This window comes from Scylla paramamosain, chromosome 42 (assembly GCF_035594125.1).
Source record: "Scylla paramamosain isolate STU-SP2022 chromosome 42, ASM3559412v1, whole genome shotgun sequence".
Taxonomy (NCBI): Eukaryota; Metazoa; Arthropoda; class Malacostraca; order Decapoda; family Portunidae; genus Scylla; species Scylla paramamosain.
This window is the reverse complement of record NC_087192.1, coordinates 12,071,935-12,084,913: the sequence shown is the minus strand read 5'-3', so window position 1 is coordinate 12,084,913 and position 12,979 is coordinate 12,071,935. Positions and strand designations below refer to the sequence as shown.

The 12,979-nt window shown below is 40.2% G+C and overlaps 1 protein-coding gene across 3 annotated transcripts in view; it reads left to right on the top strand.

Annotated features, from left to right (window-relative positions):
* LOC135093237 (ADAM 17-like protease) overlaps window positions 1-12,979 on the top strand; it is a 219,524-nt gene that overhangs the window by 162,896 nt on the left and 43,649 nt on the right. For all 3 annotated transcript variants that reach the window (XM_063992245.1, XM_063992244.1, XM_063992246.1), the window contains one exon: window positions 3,509-3,950. In XM_063992245.1, the coding sequence (XP_063848315.1) occupies window positions 3,509-3,950 (442 nt within the window). The remainder of the gene's footprint in view (window positions 1-3,508; window positions 3,951-12,979) is intronic.

Below are 12,979 nucleotides of genomic sequence, written 5' to 3'. Positions count from 1 at the left end.
TCTCTCTCTCTCTCTCTCTCTCTCTCTTTCTGGTAATGATTAATTAAGTAAGGTAATCTGGTAAGATGAATCAAGTTAAGTAAGTAATTAATCAAGTAAGAAGTAAACTGGTCAGACATTTTCACAATCACGAATTATAAGTGAAAAAAAAATATGTGAAAAATAAAGAACAGTACTGTGAATTTTTCGTGGCCAAAACATCCTCCTAAGGTTTGCTGCCGTGGCCAAACCGTCCTAGTTTGGTGGCCAATGACCAAAGTGTCCGTAGCCAAAATGTCCGTGGCCAAAATATCCTACATTCGTGTGTGTGAGAGAGAGAGAGGGAGGGAATAAAAACAATCCTAAGGATTATGAAGTTAAATGATACTTATTGAGAATGAAAATTGATGGAAGGAGCATAAATGGAAAGGAAATGGATGGAGGAAAATGAAAAGGAGTGGAGGACAGGAAAAGAGAATACTTATTTCTCAATTCTTCCTCCCTCTAATTCTTCACTCACTCCTCATCCTTGCTCCTTATATTTATTCTTTCTACTTTCTCTCCTTCCTCCCATCCTCCTCCTTCACCCTTCCTCCACTTCCTTGCCCCCATGTACTCTCCTTACCTGGTTATGTCCATTCCCCCTTTTTCTTTTCTTCTCCCTTCCTCTTTTGTCTTGTCTCAAACTTCCCTCCCTGTTACCTCCCCACCCCCTTATTTGTCAAAGATAATGGACAAGGGAGAGGAAAGAGGGAGAAGGGCAGGGAAGAGTAAGGAAGGGAAGGAGAAAGGGGAAGAAGGGAAGGAGAAAGGGGAAGAAGGGAAGGAGGAAGGGCAAGAAGGGAAGGAGAAAGGAGAGGAAGGGAAGGAGAAAGGGGAGGAAGGAAAGGAGAAAGGGGAAGAAGGAAAGGAGAAAGAGGAAGAAGGGAACTGGAAGGGGGAGAGAGAGAGAGAGAGAGAGAGAGAGAGAGAGAGAGAGAGAGAGAGAGAGAGAGAGAGAGAGAGAGAGAGAGAGAGAGAGAGAGAGAGAGAGAGAGAGAGAGAGAGAGGAGGGCAGGGAAGGGGGAGGGAAAGAGAGAAGAGAGAGAGGAGCAGGGGATAGGGAGAAGGAAAGGGGAGAGAGAGAGAGAGAGAGAGAGAGAGAGAGAGAGAGAGAGAGAGAGAGAGAGAGTTTTATTATTAGTAATATTATTAGTAACACTATTAGTATCACTATTAGTAACACTATTGCTTCAATTCCACACCTATAGGCATAGGCTTACAGGCCTGGGCATCTGTACTATGGCCACATTAGATGCACAATAATTATTGGATATTTTTTTTCAAGAAAAAGTGTGTCTAATGCACTGGCAAATACAGTAGTCTAATTTGTTTAGGTTTATTATATATTGTATACGGTAACTTTATCACTGTGTACTGTAAAGTATTGCTTTTACACAATTTTATTATATTGTATGGTATGCCAAAAACATTTTACAGTATAATTACTTATGAACATAACTTATCAATGGCTGTCTGGAACCTAATTCATTTGTAAGTCAGGTGGTTTCTGTACTGGATGGAAACTGAAAAGTTGTGACCTTGCCTTCCAGGCAAGAGTGGATGGCTCGAAATCTTGCCCTTTTATCTGTATATTAGTGTTCTTCCTTTACTAGACTGGTGGTGTACACAAAAACTAAGAATTATAGATAAGCTTGGTTTCATCAGGGATTGAACTCTGCTTGAAAGGCTGACACTTATCAAGATGCTCTCCAAGATCTGAGTAAATTTTGGTTAGCCTTGACTGGCAAAAGCTGTGTGGTAAAACCACACAGGTTTTGCCCTCTAATTACATCAATTTCTAGTGTTTTAGTTTCTTGTACACTGCTGGAAACATCTTTTCTCTCAGGTCTCTGATAGGAACTCTGTCTTTCTCTCTCAGATCAGTTAGGTTACATTTCACATCTCTCACAAAGAGGTCACATTTCTTTTGGAGGTCATTGGGCAGTCCCACCTATGGGATCTTTACCCTATCATGGAAACACTAAAAAATAGATCTGAAGGGGGATAAATTGCCCTCCTATGATGGAACACTCGCAGTATGGATGTAGCTGGAAAAATTCAGTATATGAAGTGTAACCTCTACAAAAAGAAGAGATGTCATATGAGATATATGAAGAGATGATAAATCAATGCAAAAGAATTGTGTAATGTGAAATTAGTGGAGATGGAAGGTGGAATAGGAGATTAAAAAAATTTCCAGAATAAAACTATATTTTGGAAGCTGAAAGTGATGCAAGATAAAAACATCAGGGAAAGAGTGAGAGGACAATGTTATTGGAGAAGGATGCTATACAATGAGTCCCATGACTAACAACCACAAAAGACTGAAAAAACTTTGCAAGTCCTGAAATTGCCAGTTCTTGGGCAAACTAAAGATAAAATGAGAAAAGCTTCTCAGTTGACCTTTTTTTTTTTTTACTTTTCTTTTGTATTGAACCATTGGTAGTATCCATTAATATGTTATTCCACACATTAACATCTCAAGATAAAGTGAATGAAAAAAAAACTCACCATTTAATCCTTTAAATGAAATTTACTGAGTAAAGAGGTTGGGTGTTGGAGATGCATTGTGCCACCACCACCATTACCACCCTCCACCACAACCAGACACCCAGCAGTCTCTCTTTGAGCTACTCACTCATTTGGTATAGCACCATTTCATACACAATGAATTCAGTAAAGCCCTCTTTGAATTTACTGCGGCTATTTCAGGCAGTACACCTCCATCACCACCATATCTCACCTTGCCAGCCACAGAAGCCATGAGAGTTTGGGACAATAGGGGAGCGAGAAAAAAAAATCAAGGTCACATTCTTATGTGGGTAATGTCTCAAGCAAGACCAATGAAGTAAAAACTCTCTGAAGATGATTCTTTATAATCTTGACAATGGATTATATTGACATGGATCAAGATATATTAAGTAAATCACAAATAAAGATTTTACTGTATAGGTTAGTGAATGCACCTGTGGTGTGAATGCCTACTTGAAAAGGCATGTGAATGAATATGTAACTTTCACAGTCTAACCTTTCACTAGATTTTTTTTTATCTTATTCATATTTATAATAACCATAGTAATTATTCTTTTCTTTCACCCTAGTTTAGCTCTAGATATCAGTATAACTATAGTCTCCCTTTCTTTCATCCAATAAAGACCACTGGCAGTTGGCCAGGTTAGTGCAGTGTTTATCCAGGGAATGCTGGGTCTTAATAACAATCTGATATTGCTAATGCTTATTGCACCCTTCATATAATTTCCACCCCAAGTGATGTAGCATGAACAATGTGACTGTTGAATTGTCTGACCTGCCATCTCTTGGAGAGAAACAGGCTTATTTATTTATTTATTTATTTTTTCCATTATAATTCATTGTTATTGCTAACCTAATTTGACTGAAAATTCTTAGATTCATCCAGTTGGAAAATTTATATATAATCATTGATGGCAAAAAAGGAATTAACTTTCAATTTCTATTTCTCTGGCAGAGGTTTTCTCCATGCAGTCTTCGAGCAATCCGTGCTGTGCTGATGGCAAAGTCTTCCCGTTGCTTCACAGAACCTGAAGAGTCTTATTGTGGTAACCAAAGAGTTGAAGGGCAGGAAGAGTGTGATGCTGGGCTCGTAGGCCAAGATGATATAGATATGTGTTGTGATAAGCATTGCAAACTTAGAACAGACGCTGTTTGCAGTGATCGCAATTCTCCCTGCTGCCAAAGCTGCAAATATATGAACCAAGGAGTTAAGTGTAGAGAGAAGCAGCCAGCCACTTGTGAGAATGAATCCAGGTGCCTGGGTACAAAAGCAGAATGCCCCAAAGCTAAGCCGATGGAAGATGGAACACCCTGCATTGAAAAAGGACAGTGTCTTCAAGGAAACTGTCTCCCATATTGTGAAACACAGGATATGCAGAGCTGTATGTGTGACACAAGTAAGCAACTGGATTTTTTTTTTCAATTTCACTATAAATTAAAGTTTTTTTTCAGTTAATTCAGCACCATTATTGTTGCTGATGGCATTTGAGGGCTAATGTGTAAAGCTTTACATTTTGTCTGGCATGCAGTGGCCACAAAGAAATTTATACATCAAAATGGATGAAAAATCTGTATATCTAAAGCATCTTGCATACCAACCACCACATTAACAGGAAGGAGTCATCGTATATAAAGTTGCTACACAGCCCACTGCACTAGGTGGAAAAGCACTTATTTCTTTTGTGTTTGCAAAGTTGGGAAAATGATCACTCAAGGGCTACACTGTTACCATTTCAGCAGCCTTTGAAGCTCAACATCTCTTCTTTTGGATCTCATCAAATGTTGCTAAAAGTTTACAAACAAAGAAATAGCTCTTTCCTTGACTCAGCTAAATATCTTTGATGTGCATGATATGTATGATTCAGGTTATCAGCATCACATGCAGGGTTATTTATGGGGTCACAGTAAATATCTCAAAATCAGTTGCTCAAAAGTAAATTGCTGGAAATTAATTGCTCAAAAAATAATTTCTCAAACTATCAATTTCTCAAAAATTGTTAAAAAATGAGATAAAATAAACAGCTTTATGATTGTAAAGTAAACAGATAAGATTAAGAATGGGTACATTTCTACTGTACAACATTATTGTAAAATGAGCAGATGAAATTAAGAACAGGTACATTTCTATTATACAGTAGATCTAAAAAATTCTTCTACATTGTTTCATCATAGTTTATTATTTTTGTTCTTCATACTTTAAAAAAAGTATTATTGCCAATGTTTAAAGTTATTTTGGTGTTATATTAATGTTAAAGTACAATATCAACAATAGACAATCCAGTGAACGAGTATTAACAATTAAGGGAGGCTGTAAGGTAACTCTAATGACAATGAATATGGTTGCTATGGGAAGAAAGGGAGAATTACATGTACAGAGAGTAGCCCTGCCACCTTGTGGTAAGTCAGTCCAGAGAGAAAGTCCTAGAATGGCTCCTATATAAAATGTGCTATGTTGATGTGTCATTAGACGACACAAGCAAAGTGCTTAGCTGACGTGGTGCTTCAAGCTTCAAACTACTACAATATTCAGTAATTGATTTCAGGCAATTTACTTTTGAGCAATTGAGAGTTTGAGAAGTTATTTTTTGAGCAATTGATTTTGAGTAATTTGCTTTCAAGCAATTGCTTTTGAGAAGTTTACCTAGGTTCGCTTTTTATTCCCTCCGAAAAAAAAGTGAGAGCTGGCCTCCTTTTCTGTATTTGTACTGGGTATTAAATTTGAATATCATAAGAAAAGAACTCTTTAAGATTGAAAAGTTATCAGATGTGAGAGAAATTTATCAGTCTTATAAGAGGTCATTTCTTCATATATCACTAATACTTCTTGATCCAGCTGGCACAAGGCAAGAGCTATTTCTCCATGTACAAGTTTCCAATATCCTGTGGTTATGGCTAATGGTAAAGTTGTGGAGCTCCAGAGGCAGCTAGACTGGTAGAAAGTCCAGGATATTGAAACAAGCAGCAAGTGTACTAATATTGCCAGCTCTGCAAGTGTTGAGGATTCAAGTCCTTTTTCTGCCATGTGTGGTAGGTTAGAGGTTATTTTATATTGGTCTTATTCAAAGGAGTGACATAACAAGGAGTGATAAATCATATATAAAATTCAAAGGAGTGACATAACAAAGGAGTGATAAATTGGAGATAAAATTCAAAGGAGTGACGTGAGTGATGAGTGACCTCATTAATTGTCCAATCATCCAGGAAATTAGACTGGAAGTAGGCATTAACAGCACTGTAGAAATGCCTTCCAAGTCTGCTATGAGGTAAATCATCCATTTTACCTGAAAAAAAAAAAAAATTCCAGTGGAACCCACACATGTGACAGATTTAGTCATTCTAAGCAATTTGAAGGTCACCCAAACAGGGGGAAAAACTTCCTTTTATTCAATACGAAGGCAGATGATGGAACTGCAGACAATCAAAGTGGGGATGGTGAATCCAGGGAATGAATCATAGCTTTTGGTACTGAAGAAAATTTATGCAGACTACAGGACTCTGAGATCTGGTGTCTTGGTGGAACATTCAAAGCTTGTCCCCAACATTTCCACCTATTGTACAGTATCCATTACATGTTCCATGGAGAATCTTTTCCATTTTGTTTATGATTTGAGGGCTAGAAAAACACAAGAAATGCATCCATACTAAAACTCTCACCTCCAGAAGCCAAAGAAATTGAAATGAACCATACTTTTATGACAGTAGATTTTGAGTTGGCAAGCAACAGAAATTTCCAGATGCAAAAGTGTCTAGCTGCCTTTTCCACTTAGGTCAAAGTATATACCAAAGTATTCAGAAGAATGGTCTAGTCATTGCCTACAAAAGCAATGAGAACATGACCTCAAAATTGAGAAAGCTATCTGCTCTTACATTTTTACCTCCAGAAAAAAATTATGATGGTTATTCTGGAGAAACTTATGTATTGTGAAGGCCAATTATGTCACACACAGAATAGTAAGACCAGGAGGAAATTAACAATATCATTCACCACAATTTGCCCCAACTTTGTGAAGTATCCATCATATTCAAACCTACAACCTTCCAAGAGCATACAATATGGAGGTTTGGCAAGCAGTTCAAAACTAGTTGAATTTTCCCATTTGGGAGTGTATTTAATGATAAAGGAATTCAGAAAAGAAGGCCACCACATAGATCAAGAGAGACAGCAACTAATTGCAGGGAGAAGTCCAACAAAGAAGAAGAAAGAATAAATCCAGAGGGAAGAGAGACTTGTAACTGTTGTCAGGAGATATGGAACCATCTTTCTAGACAAATACCTGAGAGGGGTTGCACGCAATTTTCATTTCATTTCAAAAAATGTAAACAAGTATAAGGTAGAATGTCATTTCAGTGATGTAGAACTAGAATTTTAAACAAGTTTTAAAATATTCTAACAGTTTAATGGTTAGTTTTTTAAAATAAAATCTTCATATTTTCAAGAATTTTAATATTTTTTGTTATTTTAAATAAGTAAATAAAATTTTAATTATACTTTTTAACTATAACTCCTGTGAATGATTTGGTTCTGTCACTCCACCATTATGTTACTCATTTAATACAGTATTTGTAACTCCTTTGTTATGTCACTCCTATGAAATGTCACTCCTTGATACAGCCATGTTATACATAGACTGACTTCATCTTGGTAAACAAATGATTGATATGAACATTTGAGACATCTTCAAGAGTCTCAACAGGAAGTTCTGCATCTGCTCCTCCTAGTGCAGTGAAGGAGATGGATCTGTTATGATATAGCAAATTGAAAGTACTTAATATGGAGAGATTTGGGTATACTTCGTAGTATAGAGTGATGGGTTGACCTTGTGGCTAATATGTTGAAAGGCAAGGTATTGGAAGTTTATGGTAGGATGTCAGTTGAAGATTTGGAGGATTATAAGGAGTTTAAGGGTGACATCCTGAGAGCTTGTGAGCTGCAGCTGGAGGTGTATAGGCTGCAGTTCCGTGGAGAAAAGAAGAGGCTTAGTGACTCTTATCTAGAATGTGCTCACTATCTTGAGGAGATGTTTGAAAAGTGGATTGTTGGCAAGCAGGCCACCTCCTACCATGAGTTAATTGGAGCAATTCATTAATGTGGCTGAGAAGGAGTTGGTATTGCTGCTCAGGAAGAAAAGGTTTAAAAGCCTAAAGAAGGCAACTACATGGGCAGATGACCTAGATGGGCAGATGTTGGTGCACTGGCCTGTGCCATGTTGGATTGGTGGTATGTCTGGCAGGGCTGGTGATGCTTTGTCTGGTGGCGCAGCAGGCGCCGGTATGTCTGGAGGCCTGCATTTTAGTAGTGGCTTTGGCATTAAGTCTGGTTGAGTAAGCTCCATGGGAAATAAATCTCCACCCAGCTCACGACAGAGACAGACTGGGAGCATGCAACACAGCACTCCTAGGTACAACACCCAGCCGGTGTCATTACTGTAGAAATACTTGGTACTTTAAATATAACTGCCCAAAATTAGTAACAGCCATTGCTTCCAAAACTCCCCAGAAGCCAGTGGCTTTCATTGTGTCACAGGGCTGGAACCAGCATAATGATGAAGTCCAGGCTGTGTTTGGTCTTGAGGGTGAAAAGGCCGTCGTGGCCACCCCCTTCATCTGTAGGTGCCTCACCATTCCCTGTGAGGTCTGAATTAGACTGGTGCTGCCCTTTCTTGTGTCAGGGCACTGTTGAGATTGATGGAGTTGAGTACCCCATTACAGTTTTTAGAGAGACAGCAGCGCAGCAGTTGCTGTGCAGGAACGTGACTGGGAGGCGAATTACCCCCCAATCAGCCTATATGGTACCCGGGAATTGGCGCCATGGAAAGCTCTCCCACAGTGGAGATGAGACTTGTATGCCAGCTAATGACTTTTTTTTTTTTTATGTAGGAGGAACACTGGCCAAGGGCAACAGTTTTCCACCATCTGGCTACGACTACAGAGTCACTCTCATACTAAATTTATCTGTGCTGTATACCTCTCTCCTAACTCCTCTGACTATAAGAAATTCTTTGACTACTTAACTTCCAAAGTGGAGTACATTCTGACCCTCTTCCCTTTTGCAGAGATCTCCATTCTTGGAGACTTCAATGTTCACCACCAGGGCTTTCCTCTCCCTTCACTGACCATCCTGGTGAACTAGCCTACAACTTTGCTATCCTCCATGACCTAGAGCAATTGGTGCAACACCCTACTCGTATTCCTGACCGTCTTGGAGATACGCCCAACATTCTTGACCTTTTCCTGACCTCTAATCCTTCTGCTTATGCTGTCACCCTTTCTTCTCCGTTGGGCTCCTCCGATCACAATCTCATATCTTTATCTTGTCCTATCACTCCAATCCCTCCTCAGGATCCCCCTAAGCGAAGGTGCCTCTGGCGTTTTGCCTCTGCTAGTTGGGGGAACCTGAGGAGGTATTTTGCTGATTTTCCTTGGAATGACTACTGCTTCTGTGTCAGAGACCCGTCTTTGTGTGCTGAGCGCATAACAGAGGTGATAGTATCTGGCATGGAGGCGTACATTCCTCACTCTTTTTCTCGTCCTAAACCTTCTAAACCTTGGTTTAACACAACTTGTTCTCGTGCTATACATGATAGAGAGGTGGCCCACAAAAGGTACTTAAGCCTTCCATCACCAGAATCTCATGCACTTTATATTTCTGTCCGGAACCATGCCAAGTCTGTTCTCCAACTAGCCAAAAACTCCTTCATTAACAGAAAATGTCAAAATCTTTCAAGATCTAACTTCCCTCGTGATTTCTGGCATCTAGCCAAAAATATCTCCAATAACTTTGCTTCTTCTTCTTTCCCTCCTCTACTTCAACCAGATGGCACCATTGCTATCACATCTATTTCTAAAGCTGAACTCTTTGCTCAAACCTTTGCTAAAAACTCTACCTTGGATGATTCTGGGCTTGTTCCTCCCTCTCCTTCACCCTCTGACTACTTCATGCCACGTATTAAAATTCTTCGTAATGATGTTTTCCATGCCCTCGCTGGCCTAAACCCTGGGAAGGCTTATGGACCTGATGGGGTCCCTCCTATTGTTCTCTGAAACTGTGCCTCCGTGCTTGCACCTTGCCTAGTCAAACTCTTTCAGCTCTGTCTGTCAACATCTACCTTTCCTTCTTGCTGGAAGTTTGCCTACATTCAACCTGTTCCTAAAAAGGGTGACCGCTCGAATCCCTCAAACTACCGTCCTATTGTTTTAATTTCCTGCTTATCTAAAGTTTTTTAATCTATCCTCAACAGGAAGATTCTTAAACATCTATCATTTCACAACCTTCTATCTGATTGCCAGTATGGGTTCCGTCAAGGCCGCTCTACTGGTGATCTTCTGGCTTTCCTTACTGAGCCTTGGTCATCCTCTTTTAGAGATTTTGGTGAAACTTTTGCTGTTGCCTTGGACATATCAAAAGCCTTTGATAGAGTCTGGCACAAAGCTTTGATTTCAAAACTACCCTCCTACGGTTTCTATCCTTCTCTCTGTAACTTCATCTCAAGTTTCCTTTCTGACCGTTCTATTGCTGCTGTGGTAGATGGTCACTGTTCTTCTCCTAAATCTATTAACAGTGGTGTTCCTCAGGGTTCTGTCCTGGCACCCACTCTCTTCTTATTATTCATTAATGATCTTCTAAACCAAACTTCTTGTCCTATCCACTCCTACGCTGATGATACCACCCTGCACTTTTCCACGTCTTTTCATAGACGTCCAACCCTTCAGGAAGTAAACATATCACGCAGGGAAGCCACAGAACGCCTGACTTCTGATCTTTCTAAAATTTCTGATTGGGGCAGAGCAAACTTGGTATTGTTCAATGCCTCAAAAACTCAATTTCTCCATCTATCAACTCGACACAACCTTCCAGACACCTATCCCCTCTTCTTCAATGACACTCAACTGTCCCCCTGTTCTACACTGAACATCCTCGGTCTGTCCTTTACTTATAATCTGAAATGGAAACTTCACATCTCATCTCTAGCTAAAACAGCTTCTATGAAGTTATGTGTTCTGAGACGTCTCCACCAGTTTTTCTCACCCCCCCAGCTGCTAACTCTGTACAAGGGCCTTATCCGTCCATGTATGGAGTATGCTTCACATGTCTGGGGGGGTTCCACTCATACTGCTCTTCTAGACAGGGTGGAATCAAGAGCTTTTCGTCTCATCAACTCCTCTCCTCTAACTGACTGTCTTCAGCCTCTCTCTCACCGCCACAATGTTGCATGTCTAGCTGTCTTCTACCGCTATTTTCATGCTAACTGCTCTTCTGATCTTGCTAACTGCATGCCTCCCCTCCTTCTTCGGCCTTGCTGCACAAGACTTTCTTCTTTCTCTCACCCCCATTCTGTCCACCTCTCTAACACAAGAGTTAACCAGTATTCTCAATCATTCATCCCTTTCTCTGGTAAACTCTGGAACTCCCTGCCTGCTTCTGTATTTCCACCTTTTTATGACTTGAATTCCTTCAAGAGGGAGGTTTCAAGACACTTATCCACCAATTTTTGACCACTGCTTTGACCCTTTTTATGGGACTGGCATTTCAGTGGGCATTTTTTTTATTAGATTTTTGTTGCCCTTGGCCAGTATCCTTCCTACATAAAAAAAAAAAAAAAATCCAATAAAAAAAATGCCCACTGAAATGCCAGTCCCATAAAAGGGTTAAAGCAGTAGTCAAAAATTCATGGATAAGTGTCTTGAAACCTCCCTCTTGAAGGAATTCAAGTCATAGAAAGTGGAAATACAGAAGCAGGCAGGGAGTTTCAGAGTTTACCAGAGTAAGGGATGAATGATTGAGAATACTGGTTAACTCTTGCATTAGAGAGGTGGACAGAATAGGGGTGAGAGAAAGAAGAAAGTCTTGTGCAGTGAGCCCAGGGGAGGAGGTGAGGCATGCAGTTAGCAAGATCAGAAGAGCAGTTAGCATGAAAATAGCAGTAGAAGACAGCTAAAGATGTAACATTGCAGAGGTGAGAGAGAGGCTGAAGACAGTCGGTTAGAGGAGAGCAGTTGATGAGACGAAAAGCTTTTGATTCAACCCTGTCTAGAAGAGGAGTATGAGTGGAACCCCCCCAGACATGTGAAGCATACTCTATACATGGACGGATAAGGCCCTTGTACAGAGTTAGCAGCTGGGGGGGTGAGAAAAACTAGCGGAGACGTCTCAGAATGCTTAACTTCATAGAAGCTGTTTTAGCTAGGGATGAGATGTGAAGTTTCCAGTTCAGATTATAAGTAAAGGACAGACTGAGGATGTTCAATGTAGAAGAGGGGGACAGATGAGTGTTACTGAAGAAGAGGGATAGCTGTCTGGAAGGTTGTGTCGAGTTGATAGATGGAGAAATTGAGTTTTTGAGGCATTGAACAATACCAAGTTTGCTCTGCCCCTGTCAGAAATTTTAGAAAGATCAGAAGACAGGCATTCTGTGGCTTCCCTGCTTGAAATGTTTACCCCCTGAAGGGTTGGACGTCTATGAAAAGATGTGGAAAAGTGCATGGTGGCATCATTAGCGTAGGAGTGGATAGGACAAGAAGTTTGGTTTAGAAGATCATTAATGATTAATAAGAAGAGAGTGGGTGACAGGACAGAACCCTGAGGAACACCACTGTTGATAGATTTAGAAGAACAGTGACCGTCTACCACAGCAGCAATAGAATGGTCAAAAAGGACATTTGAGATGAAGTTACAGAGAGAAGGACAGAAGCCATAGAAGGGTAGTTTCGAAATCAAAGCTTTGTGCCAGACTCTATCAAAAGCTTTTGATATGTCCAAGGCAACAGCAAAAGTTTCACCAAAATCTCTAAAAGAGGGTGACCAAGACACAGTAAGGAAAGCCAGAAGATCACCAGTAGAGTGGCCTTCACAGAACCCATACTGGCGATCAGACAAAAGGTTATTAAGTGATAGATGTTTAAGAATCTTTCTGTTGAGGATAGATTCAAAAACTTTAGTTAGGCAGGAAATGAATGCAATAAGATGGTAGTTTGAGGGATTAGAACGGTCACCCTTTTTAGGAACAGGCTGAATATAGGCAAACTTCCAGCAAGAAGGAAAGGTAGATGTTGACAGACAGAGCTGAAAGAGTTTGACTAGGCAAGGTGCAAGCACAGAGGCACAGTTTCGGAGAACAATAGGAGGGACCCTATCAGGTCCATAAGCCTTCCGAGGATTTAGGCCAGCGAGGGCATGGAAAACATCATTACGAAGAATTTTAATAGGTAGCATGAAGTAGTCAGAAGGTGGAGGAGAGGGAGGAACAAGCCCAGAATCGTCCAAGGTAGAGTTTTTAGCAAAGGTTTAAGCGAAGAGTTCAGCTTTAGAAATAGATAGGATAGCAGTGGTGCCATCTGGTTGAAATAAAGGAGGGAAAGAAAAAGAAGCAAAGTTATTGGAGATATTTTTGGCTAGATGCCAGAAGTGATGATGGGAGTTAGATCTTGA